Raw genomic sequence first — 16,007 nt, 5'->3', positions numbered from 1 at the left:
TCCACCGGGATATTAATTGGAGAAAAGGCAGGAGAAGCAGCCAGTAGCTGCGGCCAAGTTCACGTGCCGCTTGAAAACCCGGATCGTTACGCATTAAACGACCGCGTTTATGCGGAGGCGAGGCTCAATTAATGTTCGACGAGAGTTCCTGCCCGAAACTTTTGCTCCCGGCTATCCCGCGGGAATTTTCTGAATAATTCAAACCGCGACCGCGTTGCTTCCAGCCCGGAGTCCTTTTACCGATCCGGTTTCCCTTCAGGCCATCAATTTTCTCCACGAGTGCATTAAGATAACACCCAGGATTCGTCAAGCAGACGGTGAGATTCTCTTTTTGCCTCCTGCTTTCCTTCATTTCTCAAAAATTCCACGCCGTTGTCGAGGGCTCGCCCGGTGACGCCACTTTATTTTCACGAGGACGATTTCGCGATAAGATTGTGCTTCGGATTATGGCGGCAGATTTACGTAGAAGAATTGAAGACGAGGCGGAGGCTTGAAGAATTGAGATGTTGCAGATATTTGTCATTTTTTCTTTTTTTTTTTTTAAGGAGTTGCGTGTTGTTTTTTGTGAGTATTTTGGGAGGAGACTGATAGTGGATTTATCAATGAGTTTTTCCTGGGGATTAACATGTAAGATAACGAGTTTGGAGAATGTAATGTCTTCGACAAATTATGCGTCACTGTTTGTAAAGCTGTATCTGAGATCAGGGCGAGGAAATGTATGCAATGGAATTAACAACAGGACGAAGACTTGAAAGATAGGGAGATTAAAAAATTGTGTGGAATTTATCGAGAAATCTGTGATACAACGATTGGTATTGCCATCGATAATAAAGTTTGATTTACGAGGTGATTATCTTGGAGATTATCGAACGATAAAATGAAAATTCGAATAAGAGAGATAGATACGTTGTAGTGTCTCGAAAGAAATTCGTCTCAAGATTGTTTCCGCGTAATTTAGTCTTGAGTTAAAACAGACGCGAGAAAACGGGACGTAGCATGTACTTCACTCTGGATTTCTTAACGAGTACTCCACCAAGGCTATTTTACCTTAAACAAGATTAGGATACGAAGCACCTCTTAATTAAGATACGAGACCCAGCTAATAACTGTACAAGCGACGCTATTACTACCTTCTAATTAAAAATTCCCATGCCTTCAGACACCTCCATCTTGCCATCCGAGGCGTAATCATTTCAGACACTCTCAAACATACTCCAACAAATTTCCATCGAAATTAGAAGGAATATTTCGAGCATTCTCGAACACACTTTCCCGTCTAAAATTGTATCGAATTTCAAAGTTGGCGCGAGAGTCCATCGCCAACGTCTTCAAACATCTCAAACATTCTCAAACAAAAATTTCCCTCTTCAAAACCACAGAAAATTTCAGGGACGATTCGTGAATCTCTCTCCAACGTTCTCAAGTATCTCCGAAAATCATAGACATGTTAATATGAAATTCACGAGTATCTCAATTATTCTCAAACATTCTCAAACAAAAATGTTCCTCTCGAAAATCACAGAAAATCCCAGAGATGATTCACGGATCTCTCTCCAACGTTCTCAACTATCTGAAAATCATAGAAAAGTGAATTATTAAACTCACGAGTATCTCAAATATTCTCAAACAGTCTCAAACCAAAACGTTCCCCTGGAAAATCCTAGAAAACTCCACAGTTGACTGTCTCCGACATTCTCGAGCGTCCTCGAAAAATCGCAGAAATCTCGGCAGTCCACTCTTGACTAAAGTATCTATCTCAAACATTCTCCAACATCTCGAAAATCACAGAGAAACCCGATACTTGACACACGCTAAAATCCCTCTGATCCTCTAGCACGAGGGCCCTAATCGACTCCGTGAGAAATTCCAGCCAATCGAACGTAACCAGACCGCTCCTAAACTTAAACCATCTCCCTTCTCCTTATACACGTCCCTGCCGTTTCGACTTTTCGCCTCGAACGTACCGCGGTGGCGAACGAGCCGGGTTTCGCGTTAAAATTTTCCAGGCAATTCCGCGGAATTGCCAGCCGTAGCGTTCCAGCAGTTTTACCGTCGACTCTCTCTCTCTCTCTTTATTATCCTATTCCGTTTCTATCGGTGGATATTCTTTATCGAACCCGCCCCGCTCTCTCGCGGGAAGAAAGGAGAGGAGAGCTCGACCGTAAAAGCGGCACTCGTAAAATTATCCACGGCGCTGCAAAACGGCACAGCGTCTTGTCGAACCGGGACAGGAATGAAATTCATCGACTTCGATCCCCCTCTCTCTGGTTCTCTAGGCTGGTTTCGATTTAAGTATCCTCCTCGGTTCACCGCGGGAACAGGAATTGGAAAATGGGCCACGCTGATGAGGCGAGATTCGAGGGTATTTTTCGTCGCGCGAGACCCCACGATGAATAATGACGCTCTTTCTAATTGGAAGATCGATCTGACTGCATTTTAGAGAAGTTCCAAGACGGAACGTCCGCGCAGCCCTTTCTTCGAGTTTTGTTTCCTGACGGACCAGAGGAATTTTTTAATTTTTAAATTAAATTGTGTGTTGATTTTGGTGTTTACGTTGGGGTCGACCCTGTGTGGCCCGATTTTTCTTCGTAAAGGGGACAAAAGTTACGGTTGAATTTTTCACTTTTAATTTTTTGAGAGGTGTGTCTATTTTTTTCGGCTCGTGTTTATCTTTCGTTGGAATTTTGGTGTTTACGTTCGGGTCGACCCTGTGTGGCCCAATTTTTGATTCGTAAAGGAAAGAAAAGTTAGGGTTGACTGGAATTTTGCATTTCGATGGGAGAAGGAGGAATTAATAACTGCAAAGAAATAAAAGGAGACCTGTTAAATACAGATATTATGTAATTTCCTAGTCATATAGTGCTACAAAGGGTTAATTAATTTGGTACTCGTACATTTTTTAACTCTAATTGTGAAAGTGACTTGAAGGATCTCGTGAGTGGATAAAGGAATATCGTAAATCACCGCAGAACTTTTGCAGAAATTTTTCATTCACCCAGATTTTCCACATTTTCAATTAAAGTAACGAATTAAAATTTCCATTTCCTTCCCTTTTGTATGTTTCGAGAAGAAAGCATACGGTAAGATTAAAAAACTGTCAGGTTTATGATAAAACCATTTTCTCTCAGTCATCCGAGCACCGAGATTCCTCTACGAAGAACCGACACTTTCTTTTTCCACAGATTTCAAGGAATCTTTTGGAAAAATCGACTCGAAGAACTCGTCTGCCAAGCGAATCGTCCATTCTTCCAAACGCCACGTCCTTCAACTCGGTTTTTCCACCCTCGATTCATCGGCTCCTGCACCCGTTGCGCCCATAATTCATCTCCGCCAACCCACCACCCTCGAAACTTTCCTTTCTTCGCCCACTTCCTTCGGCGTCCGCGTTCGACAACAAAACGCCCACGCAAAATGCAATTTCTCTCACCTGACCGCCTCCTCTTCCACCTTTTTTCTCGCCTCTCTTTGCAACACCCTCGCGGAAAATGCGCCTCGGACGATTAAGGAGAAATACAGGGTGGACTGAGAATTTCGCAATCTCCAGATTCGATGAACGCAATTTTTCGGAATAGAAATTTGGTCCGAGAATTTTTTCGGGATAAAAATTTGGCCCAAGAATTTTTTCGGGATGAAAATTTGGACCGAGAATTTTTCACGATTCGAACGGATTCTTATCGAGTTTTCTCAATGTTAATTTAAAGGGAGCAGAAAAATTAGAGGAGATTTTTCAAAAATGCAGAAATTTTTCAGGAAAAAATGAACTCTGGATTGATTTGATAAATTCTTGATAAATTCGAGCTGCGTGAATTATTCTGAATTGAGAGAAAAATTGGAATTACGGAGAATTTTTGGGAAAATAATCTGAGAAGTGTGGAGTGACTTAGAAATTTTTAAGAAATTTCGAAAGTTAGATGGAAGGAAAGGTAATATTGTTAGATGAAAACTGTAAATAATTTGATTCTCCCTTTCAATTTCTGTTCTGATTTGGTGGACGTGTTGGAAGTTCTGTCAACAATCTCCAAGATATCGCACGATCGACTGCTTTTAGAGGGATGTTTCGAGGCAAAGGAACCGCTCGAAAGTGGTTCTCGATCGATTGTGAAACGACAAAAGCATCGAAAAGGGGGGGGGAAAGAGGCAGGAAGCTCTCTCGTACGAGTTTATTTTACGTCACTTCCAGCTTCGCCTCGAGTTGCCGAGAGATTCTCCCGTCTACCAAAACATTTAATTTGACGTTTCAGCTTGAAAAACAGCTCTTAAATGGAGGATTCTGCGGAGGAAGAAACGCGGCTCGTTTAAAGTGGCTACCGGGAATGATGAACCGTGTCTTGGCCAAGTGGTACGAGATTTTCAATCCCGACTTTCTTAATAACCGACTTTCACAAACCGAAGAAATTCATACTTTCTACCTTGTCTCTCCATTCTTATTACTTCAAATCTCACAAATAAAACATCGTCCTATATCGACTCCACTTTTCAATCATAATTCTCTCCAAAGCTGAATCAATTTTATTCGAAGAATATTAAATTAAACAATATTCTAAGAAAATGAAATTAAATAATTTTCCAAAAATATTAAATTAAATAATTTTCAAAAAATATCAAATTAAATAATATTCTAAAAACATTAAATTAAATAATATTCCAAGAATAAATCAATTTTATTGCAATACTTGAAAAAAATAGAAATTGACAAAGAAACATTGCACCAATCTTTCGTTTCACGGGGAAAGAGAGTGGTACCAAACGGCGACATCCAGGTTTGCCTTTCGAAGAAGAGAAAGAGGAGCGCAGAAAAGGGGATTAATCCTGGCCGATAGAAGTCGCGTCGCATCGTCGACTCAAGGTAATAACTAACCACTTTCGAAGACGTCGTCTACGTCGTAGAGGACGAGAAGGAGGCTGCACGGGGGCGGCTAACGGGACGAAGGACAGAATCGAATCGATCCGAGTTATTGTGTTCTGGCGCGTATTGTGGACGGAGAACAATCGCGGACACCGTGAAGACGACCGTGATGGAACTAATTGATGCGTGTAATTGAGGATTCGTGACAGGGATGGGGGGAAGAGGCGTGTGTCGTCGCGTCGGGGCTGTTGCTTTCTCTTTCGTCTGACGTTCGCAGGAATCCAATTTTCTCGCGAATTTCCTCGACGAAGCTAACGACAGAAATGGAGGAACGGACGAAAACGACGATAGAAATGGGAAAACGAACGAAAGATATTTCTGGTATTCCCTGACAAATTCAAGTTCAATTGTGTCAACGCAAAAGTGACATTTTTCAGAGCTACCTGAATTTTTCACCCATTTGCATCCGTAAGCGGAATATTCCGCACACGACAATCGTCACCTATCACCGGACGCGGAATATTCCGCCTTAAATCTCCGCACGTGACAGACTTTTTTGCCAGCCGATCCTCGCTTCAGCAGTGGAATAATTCGAGAAACAACCTTCTCTAACGCTCGCCCCAATTAATTCAGTATTATCCGTCGACACGTGGAACGGCAGTACTCGGACGATGGGGAAAAAAGGAAAAACGAAGAAGAAAACAGGGGAGGAGGGTAGAACGTTTCTCAGAAGCTTCGTGTGTATGGTTTTACGCGCTAGTTTCGCACAAGTGCGTTTCCCAGCAAGGATTCAACCAGAGAGAGAAGGAAAGAGAGTAAGAAGGCTGGTTCGCTGGAAGGCAGAAGGTCAAGAAATGGAAAAAATTACGAAGGAAGGGAAGAGACTCTGCTGCTGACTCGTGGAAAAAAGGAGAACCGAGAGAATGCCCGGAGAAATTACAAAGAAACACGGGTTTGGAGGTGGAAAAAGGGGGAGAGAGAAGTTTAACGAAAGAACAGAGAGGAAAGAAATGGTAGGAAAGAGTTGAGGGAAATGGCATAAGCGAGCGAGGTCAAAGGGAAGAAGAAATAAAAGGCAGAGATAGATGAGGGAAAGGGAGTCGTTGGAATGAAAAGGAGACGTGGATGAAAGGCAAGGTGTTGGAGAATTATGTTTTTTAACTGCTGAAGAACTAATAGGTCACGGCAAAGGAGAACTAATTAGCGAGAAGCTTGCTCAAAGGGACATATTTACTGGAAAATATTCAGGTTCGCGAGTTTTCTGGCGAATTCAGTCGTCCAACAGCCGCGCCTCCGGTCTCTCCCCGGTTTCAATGCCTTCCTCCTCTCTTAGAATGTTTCTTTCCGAGTTCTGTCGATGAAGAAATTTTAACGCTTTCGAGGAAAGCCTCAATTACCGCGGGGACGAGTGAATCAATTTTTCTTAGGCAAAAGTAATCGTTTGATACTAGAGACGCTGGGCAAAACGAGCCTCTTGGACATATTTCACATTCAATTTGTCATTTCGCGAGAGTAACATAGACGTAACGAAATTTAGCAAAAGGTGAACGTATTACATAGAAACTGGAGTAAAAACACTCTCCAAGTCAGGCGAGAAAAACAACAGAACTTCAGCTGACTAAGCTTCGACTGCATTCGAACTTCAAACAATCCTTCAACTTCTCCAAATTCTCTCTACACAAATCACGCCGAAACCAATCAATCTTCCGCCCCTTCCACTTTAAACCACCCCCAGAATCATGTTCCAACCGAAAAAGAAGTCTGAACAGCGAACGCAGAACTGCAAAACGTTAAATTAATCGAAGAAGATAAATCTCGTCCCAACGAGTAAACTTCGCCTGAAATATCCTACGCACCGCGGTTGCCCGTTGTTCCGAGCCAAGTATCAACAGACGGTAGGGGGAGAAAGAGGGAGGAGAAAGAAAGGGTTGACAAGAGGCAAAGGAGAGCCTCGGCGTCGCGTTAAAACAGAGAAACGCGTCAGCAGGCAGGCAGAGGCAGGCTTCGTCGCTTCGAGGCCTCGCTTTTCTAGCTGGTCGAGGGTTTAAGGCCGGTCCACACGAGCGGAATCGATCTAGCCTCCCTTATTGGATCAGGCGAAACGAACCGCTGAACCGTGCATCCGTCGCACGCGGCACTAGCCTATTCGGTCTATACACAAACACACACATACGGTATCGTCGATATGCTGCTGCCTTCACGGTGTCGCGGATCGTTCTCATGTAAACGCACACCAAAGCCAAGCGAATCGCTCTTTCTCACCGCGACGAAACTGTGTCAAGTGCCGTCCACGTTTTTTTTTTTTCTCTCCCTTTAACGTTGTCTCGATATAACGCGCGTCCTTTCCTCGATTCTCCAGGAAATAAAGGTCCTTTTGAGGTAGGGTCGCTTTTCGTGCGTTCATATTGGGGGTGAAATAAAAAAAGTTATTTATGGAGAGAGGAGTGTGTTACGCGAAGATTCTGGATGCCTCCTTGCGCGCTATTGTTGAATCTCTTTCGAATTGGTAGAATGGTACTGTTAGGTTAGCTATGAAATTATGGTACGAGTTACGTTCGGGGAAATTGTACTTTTTAGGCGGGATTTCGCGAGCTGTTTGTTATTCTCAGAGTTATGAATTAAAGTGAAATTTCATTGAGAAAACTGTACTTTTTACTGGTGATTTCTTAAGTTGTTTATTATTTCAATAGCGTATAAAGTATGAAAATTCTCAGTGTTACGAATTAAAGTGAAATTTCATTGAGAAAACTGTACTTTTTACTGGTGATTTTGTGAGTTGTTTATTATTTTAATAGTGTGTAGAGAAAGAGAATTCTCGGTGTTATGAATTGAAGTTCGGTTTAGTCGCATCTTCGTCGGGATTTGAATAAAATATTGCAAGGTTGAAGTATGGTTGCGACGTGTTTTGGTAAAAGTTGAAGAACGACTTACCGGTGACTGGAGCTTCAATATCTATCATAGTCTTTTCGGAACGAAGAAGGGCGGCTCCATCGTTGACTATGCGAAGGGCCGCTGCCTCGTCGATCCTACCTTCGAGGATAAAGTGTTGCTTGAGGACTTCCGGCCGTGGCCGGTCCGTATGCGCGTCGAACACCTCTGCCACTGTCAATTTGTGCGACGGCGGAAAGAGTACATCTGTAAGGAACACAACAACACCTCGTTAGAAAATGATTTTATTTCTTCTATTGAAAATGATCTCTGGGTAAGTTTCTGTCTCGTACAAGGCCTGGATAGTGTTGTCTTTACCATTAAAATCAATATGAATTAATATGATTCTTTTTTTTTTTCAAAGCATCTAGTTATCCTACTTAATTATTGCTCTTGATCAGAAGACGATAAAATTAATTTTTTAGAAAATGTAATATCCAATTATCTTGTTTCTTCTATTGAAAATGATTTCTGCGTAGACTTCTGGATAGTGCCTTTTTATTACTAAAACAGTCCTCTTCTACGAATCGTTTTTTAAAGCACCAAATTGTCCTACTTAATTGTGGCCCCTCGAAAATCCCAATTTCCAGAAGGCCATAAAATTAATTTTAGTGGTACAATTACTGTAGGAATAGGGTTTTATTAAGGTGTCTGTTCCGCTAGTTACAGAGATAACACGACGAGTAAGACTAGTGGCACGGCACGTGCCGATCAGCCGGTAAATATATCGAGATTGCCCGTGTTCGCGATTTCTTTTATCATGCCTGCTTCCCACATTATCGTTTCAATTAATACATAAAAATGTTCTCCCATTCCGCGTAAAAAATTACCAATTGTCGCTTAACTTGAATCGCTGGCGACATTCAATCGATGAGTCGAAGTTACAAAAAATACCACAAAGTTAACACGAACTCCAATCTCCCGGAAGTAGAACGAACAATCAACTAGCTTTAAAAACTGAAAAGCACGAGAGAGAATTTCGGTAGTTTCCATTGATTACACGACCTCTCTCTCCGCAAGAATAATTCAACAAATGTGAAAATCGAGTTCCAACCCAATATTTGCCCACCCATCGTTACCATTGCTTCTCCAAATGGTCCGCCCCGTATCTAAAGGTTCGTGTTCCCTTTCGTCTGTTCAAACGAGCGCGTAAAAAGGTGTACAGAGTTTCCGGGATCCCGGGATCAGCGAAGAAGTCACGTTCGTATCGCGCAAAGTCAAAGCAGCCCCAGCGAGATCCATTTCAGAAATTATACCGGCTTATCGTAACCGTGCATCTGACACAGTTTCCTCTCTCTCTCTCTCTCAAGAGAGGGAAAAAAAGAAAAGCGCCGATAATCTCCGGGTATCTCTGAGGCTAAGCGTTTCGCAGGGATTAGCGTTCGAATCGTGAAACTACTACTTTCCACAACAGCAACGCCGGTTACGTTACCCCTCTCGTGTAATTCGATGCAATTAACTATTGATAAATATTGATCGAGCACACCTTGTGTGTGACAATGTTATCGCGTACGATCCACTCGTTTATCTCGGCCAATTAATTCCCTCGCATACATTTCGGTACAGCGGCTCCTCTTTCTTTTAAGCATGATTTACGACCGACCTGTTTATCGTCCGACATTGTAAATCGCTGTTTGCCGGACGAAGAAGAAAAACAAACCGCACAGTACACGGTGGATCGTATAATTCCGCTGTTTCCATCGGATACCATCGCTAACGTGCTCCATGGTTAGGTAAATCGACGTGTAGTGTATGTCGAATAAGCGAATCGAGAGAAATTTTGAGAAGATTAGGTTTTCAAATCTTAGAGAGGACCAGATGAAGTATGTTAATCGAAAAAGGACATTTCTTTTTATTTCTTCCATAGATTATACGTTTTCTACTCTAGGAGATTTCTGATGCTACGGAAAATTTGTGAACTTTTTTATATTTTCTACTTATGACGATGGTTACTTGGTTAACGACGACTCTGGGTATTTAATAATTTTCTAAAATAGGAAATTGGACGAATTTTTAATTTCCTGATTAAATTTCGCGAGGTGTTTTAAGTTTGTCGAAGTTTCGTTCGCTAAATTAAACCGTGTCCATAGAAGCCAACTAAGGGACGAAGAATCCTTAGTCAAATAGCATGTTAAAAATCCTTGTAATTCTCCGTGTATCGACTCTCCGGAACATGCAATTCTCCACGCGTCGGTGTGCAAAGCTTGCAATCCCCGGATCTCCTAATTCTCAATCGATTCTCAAACCTTGCTATTGCCTCCCCCCACACACACCGATTCACTTCAAGCTTATCAATTCTACACGTGCCCATTCCAAATCTTCCTATTTTTTCAAATTCCAACACTCCAACCTCGAAACTCAGAATCCCAGTTTTTCATTGGAGCAATCATTCTCCCACACTCTCGTTACTCTACCTCTACTCTCTATCAAACACAGCACAGCCATAAAAAATGAACACACCGAAAGACAGTCACGATCGTCGAAACATTTGCTCGTCCTCGAATCTAAGAAAGATTCCAAAAACCTCAACAGATCTCTCCCCCGAAAGAAACCCAGTCAACGACGTCCGATTACCTGGCAAACATCTTTCCCCTTTCTCAGCACACACAGCTCTCGAAACGGTGCATTTTTTCTTCTCGATCGACGTGGGAAATCCGTCTTTCTTCTCACTCGAACAACTGATCAACGCCTCCGTCATACGTTTCTGCGTCGCGTTTTTCGCCTCTCTGACCGCCATTCGCTCGATGAACGACCGAAACCCGTTAGTCCTCTGAATCGACTCGTTCATACTCACGTCCTCGAATACGTCGTCGTCCACGTGGTCGTCGTCGTCGTCGCTGCTGCTCTTCGAGTAATCGACTCGTTCATACTCACGTCCTCGAATACGTCGTCGTCCACGTGGTCGTCGTCGTCGTCGTCGCTGCTGCTCTTCGAGCTAACCGAGTCTCGAGGGCTCGAACTCACCGAAACGCTCATACGACACGACGTGTCCGTACGCGAACTGTCTAAACGGCTTCTGCTGCTGATCGAACAGAACTTCGTTATTTCCGACCCGTCCGATAATTTATTCGCGTAGCACGAAACCAGAGATTCCTCGGAGTTCATCGATTTACAGGATACAGAATTCTCCGGCGAAAAGTCGGCCATTGGATCAACGCTGCCGGAATCGATCGTAGACCTGTTCGAATCGATCAGATCCTTTCGATCGTCCATCTCGCCCTCCTTCGAGGAGATCGATCTATCCTCGTCCTCCTTCGAGGAGATCGATCTATCCTCGTCCGTATCGTTCGAAGAATCGTTCTTGCTCGACGACTTTGCCAACGAAAGAATCGACGACGACGGTGAAGTATCGTTCGACAATTTCATGCAAGCATCTTCCCGATTTTTGCTGTTCAAATTGCCGTTCAAATTAGACAAGACGATCTTCTTTATCGGAGAACTACCGGAACTTCCTTTACTACCCTGATCGTCGTTCGATTCAAAAGCTGACTCGCTACACGATCCACAACTGGACATCTCGTTCGTCATCGACTGCGACCTGTCCAATCGTTTGATGTAATCGTCGGAGAGTAGATCGTCGTCGACGTCGATTAGGTTAGGATCAGACATGTTGGACTCGGAGCGGCACAACCTTCTGTAAGAATTCTCAGCTATAGAGATCGGCAGGTTCTGACCATTCTCGGACACGCAGCGTTGCATTCTTCCCTCGATAGAATCTTTGCCAGAGTTCTCCATATCGCTGCATCCATTCTCCTCGCTCCGAGAATCGTCGCTGTTACCGTTCAATTCCTCACGATTGGACGACGAGTTGTCGTTCTTCGAGGAGTCATCGCTGTTACCGTTCAACTCTTCCTGCTTCGACGTCGAATTGTCCTTCTTCGAGGAACCGTCGCTGTTACCGTTCAATTCCTCCCGGATGGACATCGAGTTGACGTAATTATTGTACTGCACGGTTGGACTCAGGTTGGTAATTGTCCCCTCTTCTCCAACGATCAACTCCTTCACGCAAACGTAGGCCACAGGCTTAGGCTGCTCGATGTTCAAGACGATGGTCTGCATGTAACTCTCGCAGATCATGTCTTTCTGCTCGTTACTCACCATGTCTCCAAAACTCACGTCTATAGCCTCTCTAAAGATCTCCTCTCCCACCATATCCTGCCTCCCCAGCACGTTCCTCTGATTCTTCGTCAGCTTCTTCGCCATAGCTCTGTTCGACTGCAGAAACACGGAGAACACCTCTGAAACTTCCCTGAAACTGTGCTCCAAAGACGACGTGCCCTCGTCCAATTGCTCGCATTCCGACGAATTGTCGATCTCTCCTCGAAACGGTGAGCCGGCGTTCGCGTTCAGAGAAGAATCGAAGAAGCCGTTCCTCGATTTGTTGAAGCTACGATTGAAGATAGGGCTGATGGCACTTTTGCCAGGTGGCGATTCCTCCGTGTCTGACGTCATACCTGTCGACTGTCTACGCTCGTGTTCCTTCGCCAGCATCATTCTCAGAGTGTCGTTGTCGACGCTGTGCCTCCTGGGAACAGGACTGCTGTGCGTGTTCCGAGGACTGGTGAAATGAGAGTTGAAACGCATCTCCAGAGCTTTCTTCAGCCTGTGGATCCCGCTGAACGAGGATTTTCCAGAATCCTCGCCCGCGGGAGACTTCGAGCCATGCCTCGTCGCTGGCGATACTTTGCACGGAGTTGGTCGAGGTGTTTTCGGAGTTCTAGGTATTTTCGGAGTACGAACGTTCATGTTTTTCAGCTTCTCTATCAGAACTTCGATGGAGGCGCTCATCTTTCTCCCGGGTTTCAGCTGGTTCAAATGAACCGGCGTGACGAAGGTGTCGTCCACGGGGAGCTCGAAAGAATCTGAGAAGCTGCTATCGGACATTTCCACTTCCGAATTGCTTCACCGATCGATTGGAAACTAATTGCTTCGATACAATTTCACCGTGGATTTTCAAGATTAAAATGAATAAATACGAAGTATACTTAATTTAGACGAAATGATCGGAAACGAGGCGAGAAATGGGAATATTCGTGTCTCTGGGTCACGTATCGCAGTTCAAACGAATACGTTAACGACCTTCGCGCACACTACAAAACAACGGTTTCTTTGTTTTCTCCGCGACAAATACTGGTTCCGTGGAAACACGCGATCTGCAACGGTAAACGCCGCGTATACACCAGGCGAACACTGATCGAGAGAATTTCGATGGGTTTGCAGTTGGAGGTAACGCGTTGATTAGACGAGAAACGAAGGACTACTGTGAAACAGAAAGTTCCACCAGGCCAACGGTTGATACTGGCTGTCGGTTCGAACCGATCGTGGGAAGGATCGGTGGTGGATTATGGCTGGATCGCAACGGTGTTTACAGTGGATTGGTGCCACGGATGGGCCAATAGGAATTCATTTTTCTAATAACGCGTAGAGATGAGCAGGGATCTTATTCGTAATACTCGGGCAATTTCTATTGGCTGCCTCCCGGGACTGTTGGAAAATTTATTTCACAATTGTTTATTGAATATTGCAAGGATAAACATTTTTCCTTTGTACTCTTTTAATAGAAATAAATTCTTTCCTTCTACCTCTCTTTGTCACAACTTTATTATTCTCTTGTTAATTAATTATTGTAGTAAAAGTATTTGTGTAATTTAGAAAATTGCAACTTAAAGTAATCATAAAGGGGAAAATAACGAATTAAGAATAAGTTTAAAAATTGCTTAAGATACAGGTGCAGCTAACTAATTTTTCAATCAAAAGTTGATCCTCTTGAAAACGTAATTAAAAAATCAGTAAGGATATTAAGTAGATACGTCATATTTGTTCTTGTAAATACAACTGTAATGTAGTTTACACTGAATACAATAAAATTGCAGAACCCCTAAGTAAATCTTCTTCGTTCATCCGATTAAACAACTCTGTTCCTCGAAAATAAAACAATCAAGAGTGCATACAAGCGTCGCGAACATTTCTTAAAAGCGTACAGAGTCACCGACCGTCTTCTACATTTAGCAACGTCCTACGATGCTAACAGAATTCCCAGAAAATCCAACAACCTAATTTCTCGATCCTGTCGCAATAACAAAATTATTCAGCAAGTCCTCGAATCAGAGAGGAGAAACAACAGCGACGAGCTAATAGCTAGACAATTTCCACGCAGGTGTATCTTAAACAAAGATCGTTTTACATCTCTATTATTTCCACGGCCGCGTGACAAATGAGCGCGTAGCGCGCCAGCTTCGAGCTTTATCGCGCGTGTTTTACGGTGTTTACAAGTATCGTCGAACGTGCACACTCGTTTCTTGTGTAAAACAATGGAAAAAATTGAGCGAAGAGTGTATTTTTGCTCGCGTCTCGTTTGCTTGTAAAAGTGCAACAGATCCTTAAGCAGCTTCTTTCCTCTTCGACGGTTCCGTTTTCGGTGGTTATTATTTGGACACCACGTTCCCGCTGAAGTCGAAATCGTTGTCCGTGGATTCTGCGAAGAGATTTAGGTGTGTGAAGATTTTTTCCAAGACGAACGATTCACTCAAGTACAAATCTAATCGTAGAGAAACTCAGGTTCTAGTATCTTTTCAATGCAATTCACTCAATCACGTAAAAAGGCACACCTTCGCGTTTTCTATGCAATTCTCTCAAATACAAACTCAATCGCACAAAAAAACAGGTCTTCACATTTTTTCCATACAATTTGCTCAAATACAAACTCAATCATACAGAAACAAGCATTCTTACCCATTTTCCATACAATTCACTCAAATACAAACTCATACCCTCGCCTCTTTTCCACGTAATTCTCTCAAATACAAACTCAATCATGTAAAAAGACACATCTTCACATTCTTTCCATGCAATCTACTCAAACCCAAACTCAATCACACAAAAGAAAAAAACACACCCTCAAATTTTTCTCATACAACCTACTCAAATACAGACTCAATCATACAGAAACCCACATGCTCACCCATTTTTTGTACAAGTCACTCAAACTCAAACTCAATCACACAAAAACCACCATCCTCACCACTTTTCTGTACAATCTACTCAAATACAAACTCATACCCTCGCCTCTTTTCCATACAATTCTCTCAAATACAAACTCAATCGCACAAAAAAACAGGTCTTCACATTTTTTCCATACAATTTGCTCAAATACAAACTCAATCATACAGAAACAAGCATTCTTACCCATTTTCCATACAATTCACTCAAATACAAACTCATACCCTCGCCTCTTTTCCACGTAATTCTCTCAAATACAAACTCAATCATGTAAAAAGACACATCTTCACATTCTTTCCATGCAATCTACTCAAACCCAAACTCAATCACACAAAAGAAAAAAACACACCCTCAAATTTTTCTCATACAACCTACTCAAATACAGACTCAATCATACAGAAACCCGCATGCTCACCTATTTTTTGTACAAGTCACTCAAACTCAGTCACACAAAAACCAACATCCTCACCACTTTTCCACTCATACAACCTACTCAAATACAGACTCAATCATACAGAAACCCACATGCTCACCTATTTTTTGTACAAGTCACTCAAACTCAGTCACACAAAAACCAACATCCTCACCACTTTTCTGTACAATCTACTCAACCAAAAACTCACATTTTCTCCTCTTTCCATACAATTCTCTCAAACACAAACTCAATCACACAGAAACCCACATGCTCACCTACTCTCCACACCATTCACTCAAACAAAAACCCACATTCTCACCTCCTCCCACGCAATTCTCCCAAATACAAACCTGATCACACCCAGTAACCCTACAACTCCACCTCTACGACTCCACAATTGAACAATTGAACAAACGAAAAACTAAAACAAAAAAGAAATTGATATCAAGACAAACAACCCATCGAAGCGAGCTTGTCCTCGATCATGTCCCTCTTCCTCACTCCCAGCATCTTCATCAGCTTGCCCATCATAGTGGTCCTGCAGCACTTGAATCCCATCCCCTCCTCCTCCATTTGTCCGACATCCTGATCGAATATCGCCTTGATCGTGGAGAACTTCCCGATGCTCGACTCCTGCGACACCCCGCCCCTGTCCTTCGCTTCCTGCCCGCTTTTTAACGGGGACAACGAACTTCGCGAAACTCGATTAACCTTGTGCAAGCTCTGACGAACAGCGACGTACAGGTTATCGTCACGATCGACGTCCACCAGCGGCACGTCCAAAGTTTTCCACAACTTTCGACATTTATTCCTCGTTTC

At 43.1% G+C, this 16,007-nt stretch overlaps 1 protein-coding gene across 1 annotated transcript in view; it reads right to left on the bottom strand.

The window, feature by feature from the left end:
- LOC108578428 (serine/threonine-protein phosphatase 2B catalytic subunit 3-like) overlaps positions 1-16,007 on the bottom strand; it is a 247,014-nt gene that overhangs the window by 146,073 nt on the left and 84,934 nt on the right. The window contains exon 2 of the mRNA XM_017941766.1: positions 7,778-7,981. Coding sequence (XP_017797255.1) covers positions 7,778-7,981 — 204 coding nt within the window. The remainder of the gene's footprint in view (positions 1-7,777; positions 7,982-16,007) is intronic.

Source organism: Habropoda laboriosa, unplaced genomic scaffold (assembly GCF_001263275.1).
Source record: "Habropoda laboriosa isolate 0110345459 unplaced genomic scaffold, ASM126327v1 scaffold5, whole genome shotgun sequence".
NCBI lineage: Eukaryota > Metazoa > Arthropoda > Insecta > Hymenoptera > Apidae > Habropoda > Habropoda laboriosa.
The sequence above is the reverse complement of the archived record's forward strand: the minus strand, read 5'-3'. Positions and strand labels throughout refer to the sequence as shown.